This window comes from Perna viridis, chromosome 13 (genome assembly GCF_037379345.1).
Source record: "Perna viridis isolate PV_CMFRI_1.1 ecotype Kerala chromosome 13, ASM3737934v1, whole genome shotgun sequence".
Lineage (NCBI taxonomy): Eukaryota > Metazoa > Mollusca > Bivalvia > Mytilida > Mytilidae > Perna > Perna viridis.
In genome coordinates, this window is record NC_142457.1 from 36549923 (window position 1) to 36560911 (window position 10989).

Sequence of the window (10989 nt, forward strand, 5' to 3'; positions counted from 1 at the left end):
GGATTTAGACAATTTGCATTTTACTAAGAAGCCATTTTGTGATATGGATAAGCAAGTTATTTAACATATTGAATATATCGACAATAAAACTGCAGACTGTTTTTATTTTGAATTTGAATGTTATCTATTTGACGCCGAGTATACATGATAACCTAACACCTAAACCGAATTACGCCACATAGACAAAGATTATTAAAAATATGGTATTTTGTCTGGATATTATGTACACAAGTAGATCAATAGCTTTGACCGTGCCTATGTACAAGGAATGCTGTCTAACCTGAACACATTTTGGACTAATTGGACTAAACACGTCGTTTGAATAGGACAGTGTTTGATGTGAATTTGTTCATAACGAAATGGGACAAGCATGAAAAGAATTCATCAGACGTACGGTTTATTACATTATCTGATTTATTCAAGGCTACTGTAAGAGTGCTATTGACTTTTATCTGATAAGTCTATAAAAATTTTGGTTACAAATTTAACCTACGAGATAACATTACAGTACAATTATTCGGTTACATTTATAATTAGTGGTAATAGACGACTTTTTTAAAGACATTTTATGATATATTTTCAATCATTTCGATTGTACTTGTTTTTATAGGTATTTGTATTTCAGTTAATAAAGTATCTTACAGAAAAAGCGACCTCTCTTTCTAGACTTAAGACATTGCAACGAGACTCAAAAGATTATATTATTTAGATGACGACTACAATCCATTTTAAAATAACACAGTGCTATAGAAACATCGTAGTTATCTTGTGAGACGTAGTTCAACATAACCTTTACTGGTCCTCTTTTTGAAATCCCAAATCCTTTTATTGTCTTGTTTAAAACCCTAAACACGTTCCAGGTAAATGGCAAATATAAAAGTAGGCTATGGGGCAATGTGTTTAGAGCAATGGGGAATGGCACAATGACACAATAAGATATTGACCATTAATTAGACGTTAATGAAAAATATAATATATTTTACTTTTGATGTGAACTATTTTTAAAGTAAAATTAATAACAAATCAACTTTGATACAAACATAATCTGTATTCATAACGTATAATGTCGAATATAGAAAAAGGTAACAAGATATTGGGAAATGACAATTTTTGGTCTATATGGTTTAGGCAACGTGCTATGGGGAATTAGATAATTAGGAATTGAAATAGTTCGAAGTTGTTTTTTGTATGTTTTTTTTTGTGTTTTGTGTTTACTGTCTTTGTTTTTGTTTTGTTTTGTTTTGTTTTGTTTTTTGTTTTTTGTTTTTGTTTTTGTTTTTTTTTTCTTGGGGGGGGGGTTATGTGAAAGGAAAGTGCTTTGAACAAGTTTTTTTTCCTAACAATGTATTTGTATATATTGCTTTACAATACACAAATTACAATACTTTTGCTATTATCAAAATTATTGACAATTAATAACTGTTCACTGTTTTGGTCATATCATAGACCTTCCGGTGTATGATTCCGTCTTTTTCACTCAGAAGATTTTTTGATAACCGCTATAACCTTGGTTCCCTTGATTACTCTTTCAAATGTTTAATTAAAGAGTAATCAATGGAACCAAAGTTATAGCGAAAATCAAAAGAATGTAATCCAGGGACAAAGACCAGACATGGAAAACAGACAAACACAACAAAGAACATAAAGTAACAAAAGTCATACAAACAAAGTAACAAAAGCAAATGAGCAACACGGACTCCACTGAAAACTGGGAGCATGGACCAAGTGCACCGGTGAACCCTGCTGTGGCATTCGATAGGAGTAGGAACCATTGCGCTCCGCCACAGGAGGCTAAATTGACCGACCTTAGCCATCCCCTTTTTCCAGTGGCAATCAAAATTTGTCGACCCTATTATCCTTGTGACCCTTCCTTTTTTTCATTTCATGTTCATTGTATCATCCATTTGATGTTCATTGTCTCAATATAGCTGAAATATTGCTGCTCGGACCTTAAACCCCAACAAACAAACAAACAAAAAACTGGGAGCATGTACCAGGTGCACTGGAAGGGTAAGCGTCCTCTGCTTTTCTAGAAACATCCGCCGAACAATTCATACAAAAACTGTAAGACAGTCATCATATGATATTTATGTTTTCAGTAACATTCACATATAAAAAGTACATGCATTTTTTTGTGGGATTTTAGAAAACATGATAGCATGTTTAAAAGCACAAAAACATACTTTTGCCTAACTGGTCTGAAACATATGTTTTTGTGTGTTTCAAAACATATATTAAAACATATGTCGCAATTTTTTCTTGTACATTATCATAATTATGTAAAATACTTAATTTCAAATGTGACACGATTTCTCTGCCGATAGAAAATTTTACATTTTCAATGTAAGTATTGTAAGAATCAGCAAAAGGCAAAATTGGAAAAATCAGAAACAAGCATCAGGCATGTTAAAATCCCACCGTTCTGACAATATTGTCAAAATCCCACTGAACTGACAATCTTTTCAAAATCCCCCCGATCTGACAAAAAATCAGAAACATGCATGTCAAAATCCCTCCGATCTGACAAAAAATCAGAAACATGCATGTCAAAATACCACAGATTTGACAAAACAATTTTACTCAAGGATTCTTTCTATACTTGAAAAAGAACATTATTTGATCTCTGCATCACTGGATTTGAATAATTGATCAAGCATTTCGTTCGTCAAAACATTTTTATATCATTCGATTGTGATGATACAATCGTATGTTGTATTCACAAATGTACTGTTAATGATTTTTTCATTCCAAATTGTCAACGTCCTTACATATGGGGTATCCCTGGCGTGTTACATGCTGGGGTTGTCAGGCTATAATACGGAAAACCTGACCGCTGCCATAGTGGTGCACCGTGTTTGGAAAGATGCCACGTTCCTCGCACGTTAAAGAACCCTGCTGTGGTATTCGATAGGAGTAGGAACCTTTGCGCTCCACCACAGGAGGCTAAATTGCCCGACCTTACCCATCCCTCCCTTTTTCTAGTGGCAATCAAAATTTGTCTACTCTACTATCCTTGTGTCCCATCCCGTTTTTCATTTCATCATCATTTTATGTTCATTTTATCATCCGTTTCATGTTCATCGTCTGCATATAGCTGAAATATTGCTGCTCTGACGTTAAACCCCAAACAATCAATCAATCAATCAATCAATCTTACATATGTGGCATCATCCTTTCAGCACCTTCGTATGGAGTGTTCCTATCATAGTTTTCCTTTCCTCTTTCTTCTGCCATGGACTTGACTTTATATTTGTCCTACTTAAACTATTGGACCACTAACATAATTATGCATCACGCAATTGTCTTTACTGTAACATAATTGGCTATGTTTGTAACACTTAATTTGGATTATCTGCATTCATTGTTATTCAAGGACCTCTTGTGCAATAGTTATACCTCGGAAAGAATAGATTTACTATTCCTCTTATACCCAGTCAATAATTATAAAATATTCGTTACTTAATCCAACCAATTAATGTGAAATTAAGTGTTTCTTAAACAGCCAAAACGCAAAAAAAAACACATACAAATTTTAAAAAAAATTACAGAGCAGCACCAGGAATACAACAATGAATAGACTGAAAGGCAGCATAAGTTCTAAACTTTGATGATATGTGAGATGGGCTGCTACGTCTTACCTATTTAATAAAAATAAAAATAATACAGAAACTACTTTCGGTTATATTTCCGTACTAAAATGTTAAAGACTGATACAAATATTTTAATCGATTAATACTAGACGTATTGATATATTGATTTGTACTTAAATTCTAGTTTGCTAGCCGTCAATTATTGATCATAGTTTACATTGTATGCATTAATTGTACTGCATTATTCATCATACAAAACAATTATTAAACAAAAGAAGCAAACTATTCAAACCCGAACATTTTATATGAATAATACAAAAGTTAAATTGAAAAGGCTTAACATGCAGAAAGTAGGTCTATAACCGAGGAAGACTTTAAATCTCTAACCCACTTCTCCATTATTGAAAAGGCATTACGTCGTCAAAAGCTATTAGTCTTGTCTCAATATATTATGTTTTGATACGGAATGCAAGATTAAAAATCCCTATTGTATGATATTTTTCCTGGTCCAAAATGCAGTGGAAAAGGGAAGACAATCCAATTTCCAGATTTAAGAAATTCGATCACGTCCCTAGTGTAGCTATAACATGCATGTCATGATGAGACGTAAATCTCTCATCTTTAAAATGGACATTGTGTTGTATCATATAGCGCTCCACGCGGAAATAATTAGTTATATCCAGTAACTGTATACGGACTAGCAACATACTGGTATGTAAGACTGGTAAAGGCCATAGCTAACCAAAGTCCAAAAATTTACTAGTACGGTTATAATAGCGTTTAAATCAATTTTCTCTGTGTGACAGATTTTTTAAACATCATATGATGTTTAAATATCATATGATTTCATTACCATTTAAATCCACCATTCTTTGTGTGATTACTGCTTTTTCTGCACAATAAGTACTTTCATTTCATTTCTGGGTTCTATCTTGCATTATCAGTATGTTTTGTTTTTGCTCTACATGTACTCTTCAATATACCTCTTTATCCAATTATTCAAAACAAGCGGAATCTGTATTTTGGTCTTAAAAATACATCTTCCTCTGTAGTTATTTTTCAAGCAAATTTTATTTCATTTCTAGATTTATTTTAAATCATATATTTCAATTCTTTTAAAGTCCTTGTTAACGACCAATAATTGATTACTGTCCCCATGGCAACATAAATCCCATGGTTCACTGATTCCGTCCTCCTTGCTCAGAATAATGTCACTGCTGAGCCCATCTAAAGTTATTCTGTGTACATTACTTGAGCCGTTTGCTGATACATAAATATTTCCATGACTATCTCCTGCTATCCCAGCAGGTCTTATTAGTTCAGGATGTCTGTAGAAGACTTCTTCCCCGCCCTGAGCTGTCAATTTATATAGGGTATCATCATAAAACATATTACAGTAGAAACTATTTTTGCAACATTGGTAAATGAACCATGGTTTCTTCTCTAGAGAGTGCGAATATTTGATTTTACCACAAACGTCAATCAATAACACTGTTTTAGCCCCATTACTAACTAGAATTTGTCCATCACGACAAGACACGGAATTACATCCATTTTCTCCTGGTTTGATACATTTACCTAATGTAAATGTCTTCAGATCTAGTATTTGGTAGCCTTCTTCGCCCTTTAAAGTTACTATTGCCTTCTTATCATCTATCAATTCTACATCCCATGGATCATGTTGCAGCCTTATTGTTTGTGAGTCAGATCCGTTTATGTTACAGACGTATAGTAAAGGCCTATCCCGATCTGATAGTATAAGTTTTTGATTGGATAAGAAACATCCACGGAATACTTCTGCACCTGGCTTTAAGATTGATGTTTCAAAGGAATGACAGAGAACTGGTTTGTTTCCTACTCTGTTTTGTTTTGATTTAAGCACTTGATAACTCTTAGAAAGGTCCTCTTTTTCTTTTTGACCTTTCATTCGCAATTTTGAATTCTCTAAAGCAAGCTCTCTTGTCCTGCCCACTGAAGCCTTTTCAATTGTCACTACAGAACCACATCCCATGTGTGAATTTGTGTAGCATGTATTGCAAATGTCCGCTTCATGTTGGCAACAGAACTTTGTTATCTTATTTTGCAAATGATGAGGGCAGTATTTTGTTAATTTCATAGAAGGCAATTTAAGGACATTAGGCTGATCGGGGGGTTCTCTGTCGGCCATACTCAGCCAATTTTAGCTTAATATCCTACAAAAAGATTGAAGGTACTTTAACTGCCGTCCAATCTAAAGTAAAATATATTATCGCTTCCGATATACTAAATTTTTTAATAGCGAGAAAGTCCTTGTAGGTAAATATCAATAAAATGCACAATTATGACATACTGGAAGAGTATTAATTTTCACGGTTCACTAATTTTCGGTATTTAAGCGGTTAATATATAAGCTCGAAAAATAGTTCCCGCTAAATTCAGGCATCGACATTTCCGCTAGTCCGATCGCCCATGGCGACTAAAACTGGCTGGGGACTGCTGAAATTTTGGGTAGAAATAATCCGTGGGACTAGTAAATATTCAGTATTGAAAATGACTTTTAATTGCGTCTCATTGTCATGTGAATCGTATTATTGTAGCCGTCAGACAGAAATGAACTTCTGGAACCTGTTTCTTTCACCTACGGTTTAAAAATAGAATGTTTACATTATTGATTTTTGTGTGACTGTTTTAGGAACGTGATTAGGCGGTTTGGTTGTTAGTTATGATCAGTACGATGTTAACAGCAATGCGGTATAACGTAACTTTTATGAAAAATTTTCGTGCTTTTAAGGGTAATGTCCTCATGATACATCGGATGTCTTTGAATTTGATGTTATAAATTAAGTTTCCAAAAGATTTAACCAAAACTGGTCTTTAAATCGATGATTTTAAACAAAATATGTATTTCGCGTCCGTTGCATTATTTTCGGGCAACATACATTAACAAGACTATAACTAATTGACAGTATTCTCTGTTTGACCCACACACACACAGTTTCACTCTGCTGTGTTGAATTATTTATGTCTTCTTGATTTTTAGAGGACTACTAAAAATTGTATATCTACTAGTCCTTGGACTACTGCCAGAAAAAAAACAGGTGTCAATCCCTGAAATTGATTTTAAAAACTATAATACGAATATCTTTTTTCAAATTGATACACACCAGTATGAAGTCTTGACAAAATCCGCGAAAACTGAAGCACGCTAATACATAGACTTGACAGAACCCGCGTATCAACCGTAAATAATAATATGCTTATTAATTGCGGAAGTATGAATGGCTTACAATCCTTAAATATAATTTAATTTGGTCTTACAACATTTGAATTGGTATAACTTTCCATTCTGTGACTTTAATATCGAATGTAAAACAAGGTATTTAGACATAAACGGAAACAAATATTCAATTCAAAAACATGGAAATATGGCATGTACAAAGTGACCTTTGGAATACACATGAAGAAGATTGTATGGGGCATAGGGCATGTTGCAGATGGTGTAGAGTTAAATAGCATGGGGAAAGTGGCTAGGGAAATATGGCAGGTGACCTTTAGAATACGGCATGAAGAAGGTAGTATTGTGAGTAGGACATGTTGCAGATGGTGTAGAGTTAAATACATGTAGCATGGCGAAAGTGGAAAGGGAAATATGTCATGTAGAAAGTGACCATTGCAATACGGCATGAAGAAGATTGTATGGGGATTATGGTATGTTGCAGATGGTGTAGAGTTAAATAACATGGGGAAAGTGGCTAGGGAAATATGTCATGTAGAAGATGAACTTTAGAATACGGTATGAAAAAGGTAGTATGATGGGGAAGTAGGAAATGTAGCAGATGACATAGAGTAAGAAGGCATGTGTAAGGTTACATTGCGAATAACACGTGTGGGAGACAGCTTCTAGAATGAAAAGTCAGTTGTGTTAGTCGGGGGTGTTGTTCTATTGCATGTTTACATTTTTCAGCGTGTGAAATATTTTGATCCTTTCTTTGTCAAGAAAGTAAAATGAGTTTTTGATATAATATCTCTCCGCGAAATATATGTATTTGTATCTAAATCATAACCCCAAGTTAATGGCAATGAAAATATCCGAGTAATTACATTTTTTTTTAAATGTTTTCATGTCATCCTGTAAACCCTTCAAAAATTGAGATTGTTTGTTTTATATTTGATAAACACGTACGTTTAAATAAACATATATACATTGATCAGCTTGTCTCTAGTATTGTGTAAAATAAGATTTACCAGTAACGCTACCGAGCTGTCAAAGGATCTTACTATACGATAGCTATTTTTTAAAACAAATCAAACCTTTCAGACCTCTCTGAACCGGACACTAGATTTCGGTATCCTTGGCCTAAATACAGGTGATATCGTCTGAACCGGACACTAGAATTTGGTATCCTTGGCCTAAATACAGGTGATATCGTCTGAACCGGACACTAAAATTTGGCATCCTTGGCCTAAACACAGTGTATTTCGTCTGAACCGGACACTAGATTTCGGTAACACCGAATGGCAAGTATTCAGTTTAACCAAATACAAAGTGAATAAATCTTAATTTACTTCATAAAATGTCTGGTCAAGGACGCCTACCCTTCCTGTACACCTGGTCCATGCTTCCAGTTTATAATCGAGTCGGAGTTGCTCACTTACTTTTGTTACTTTGTATGTATTATTTTAGTTACTTTATGCTCTTTGTTGTGTTTGTTTTCCATGTGTGGTCTTTATTCCTGGATTATATTCTTTGATTTCCGCAACAATCTTGGTTCCCTTGATTACTCTCTCTAATCAAGATTCGGTTTCGGCAAGTAGCATTGTATCAACTTTAACACAACTGACTCGTGTTGTGAAGTTAAATATATAATTCATACTCACTATATAATGAAGAAATTACTTTCAGACAAAAACAAGCTTAAAAATCTGTGTATATCTACACATGATTCCTCAATTACAATGTTTAAATTGATTCATTGCTTTTATATTCTAAATATAAAAATTGAATTCATTTGCAACAGAGCGTTAAGGTAAAACTATTTGGTTTGTTGTTATATAAACAGTTGATAGGATCAATAGAATTTATTAAAATCATTTCATAATAGTATGTTTTCCGAATTATGTAAATTTCATATGCCAGTACATGTATTCGCATGAATCACGCAAAAAAGTTAAAACATCTGAAATCTGCTGGTTAATCTTAAATAATATGTCGCTGAAGAAAGTCTTCTTTCAATATACACATACATTGATGGCGCGTATAATGAAAAACAAATAATGCATTACTTTATGTATGATAAGATTTCAAAATGAAAAAAACAATAACTCAATGCTGTTGTGATTTATAAGTTTTTTTAAATGATACACATGGCGGCAAACACTAAAGAAGCGTGAGAAAGCTAGGAATTTTTAAGGTCGATATACCAGTCCATATAATTCCATTTCACCCTACGTTCAATTAACTATTTGCTTTATCATACTTTTCCTGTATAGCCGTCAATGCATCTTCGTCTTACGAGGCAAATCTGCCAGACGACATTTTTGTTTTGATCAAATAACGGGATCGAATCCGGAACGAAACTGTCAATGAAAATAAGCCACGCACACCGGTCCAATTTCATTTCCAGTCGGTTAATATAGCATTTTATGGACTGATGCAGTTTAATACGGAAAAAGACATATAATTTCTTAAAGGTATCATATTATTTTATAACAAATAATTGAAGTGTAATGATTATATTGTAGTCTTAAGCTTTCGATTTACACCAAAGAAACAGGTGTAATTGAAGTGAAGAATGGTATCCGGAAGGTTTCAGCCCTCTGCTGTATGAAATTCTCTCCTCAGCATTAGATGGCTGATTTTCAAAATACGTTATTTCACAAGAACTTTTGGAATTAAAATTGTGAGAGAATGAATCGAAAAGGGTCTTATTATTTTTACCCTTTTTCCAACTACTCCATGCATGCTTTCATACTGTGCCTGATATTTTATAAAACATATTATTTGGCTGTTAGTTTTGGAAAGGCGCCCATAATTTGTACTATAACTCAGTAATATGTTTTTCAGTAATGACCTAACTGCATTGTACTACCTAAGAGGGCTGGGTGCAGCGTCTAGAGTGAGTTCGGAACGTCAGACACTGTTAATAATGCAAATGTCAATATTCTATAGATCTAATAAAGACATCGATTAACAATCACCAAAGAAAATCTTACATGTTAATTTTCAGTTCATTCAATTATATTATAACTCAATTTACCAAAATGATATAAAATATTTTGTCTATTTGTCATGTCTCCCTAATTCATGATGACACACAATAACTTCAAGAAAAACTACATAAATTTGACACTAAAATTCACAATTGGACAAATTATATGAGTATTGATGTTTCTTTTTTTAATATGAAAACTTTATCGAGAAACGAAAGTTGATTGATATCAGCCTTCGTTCCTGTTGAAACACTGTTAAGTTCGGACCAAGGGAATCGTTTCATACCAATTCATGGTAAACAAACCTTATTTCGTGAGTTCCTAAAGTAATTTTTATACTGTAAACCTGTTTAAATCAAAGACTTTTATAATGTGCCACTTCAAGTTTATATTGCTTAACTCCACAAACATATCCTTAATCTTTAATCTTTAATTTAATACAAATTTTTGGTTGGTCTGCAAAAAGGATAAGATAACGATAAAAGAGTTAAAGGTCAATTAAGGACGTAGACCTAGTAGACCTAGGTACATTATTCTTGAAATCAGTGATATGTTTGTATCATATTCAATTTCATCGAAGCCTTTCAAGATTTCCTTTAAACAGGATGAAATCAGTCCAAGTTACTTTGAAGTTTGCATGAGAGTAATGTAAAATGGTGAATACAAACGTTCCAATGATTTCTTAGAGTTCTGTCCCTTACCCTAGGTCTATCTTCTTAATTAATTAATTTATTTATTTATTTAGAGAATTTACCGTGTAATGACAAATATTTATGCAAATCAGAACATTAAACCAATCGACCAGAGGAATCAAAATCATATGATCAAAATTCACAAGAACTGGCTCTCTAACCAAAAGTAAATCTTTATCAATGTAATGTAAGGTGAGCCATACGTGTCAAAAACCCACCTATAAAAGCTATAGAACAAGTCTTTTTTTTTTCATTCGGTTGTTGCACGTTAATGAGGTAGACCTAGGGTAAAGGGCACACTTTAACACATCATTGGAACGTTTGTATCCAGCAGTTAATATCAATTTCATGAAAGCATCAACGTTACTTGGATTGATTTCATTCTGTTTTAAATGAAACTTTTTAAATGATAGGCTTTGGTGAACTTGAATATGATAAAAACATAAAACTGATTTCAAGTTATGTCCCTTACCCTAGGTCTGCCTCCTTAAGATTAAATTTTACTGATTGTTCATTGA

General features: G+C 33.4%; 1 protein-coding gene across 1 annotated transcript; it reads right to left on the bottom strand.

The window, feature by feature from the left end:
- Nucleotides 1–3008: 3008 nt before the first annotated feature.
- LOC148600658 (uncharacterized) lies at nucleotides 3009–8522 on the bottom strand. The gene is made up of 2 exons (XM_088559132.1): nucleotides 8448–8522; nucleotides 3009–5782 (listed from the first exon to the last, which is right to left on the bottom strand). The coding sequence occupies exon 2, from the start codon at nucleotides 5755–5757 to the stop codon at nucleotides 4678–4680; it is 1080 nt and encodes a 359-aa protein (XP_088415258.1). The 5' UTR covers nucleotides 5758–5782; nucleotides 8448–8522; the 3' UTR covers nucleotides 3009–4677.
- Nucleotides 8523–10989: the final 2467 nt, after the last annotated feature.

Excerpts from the sequence above, each read along its gene's own strand:
- LOC148600658 (XM_088559132.1), bottom strand. The coding sequence starts at position 5,757 with ATGGCCGACAGAGAACCCCCCGATCAGCCTAATGTCCTTAAATTGCCT.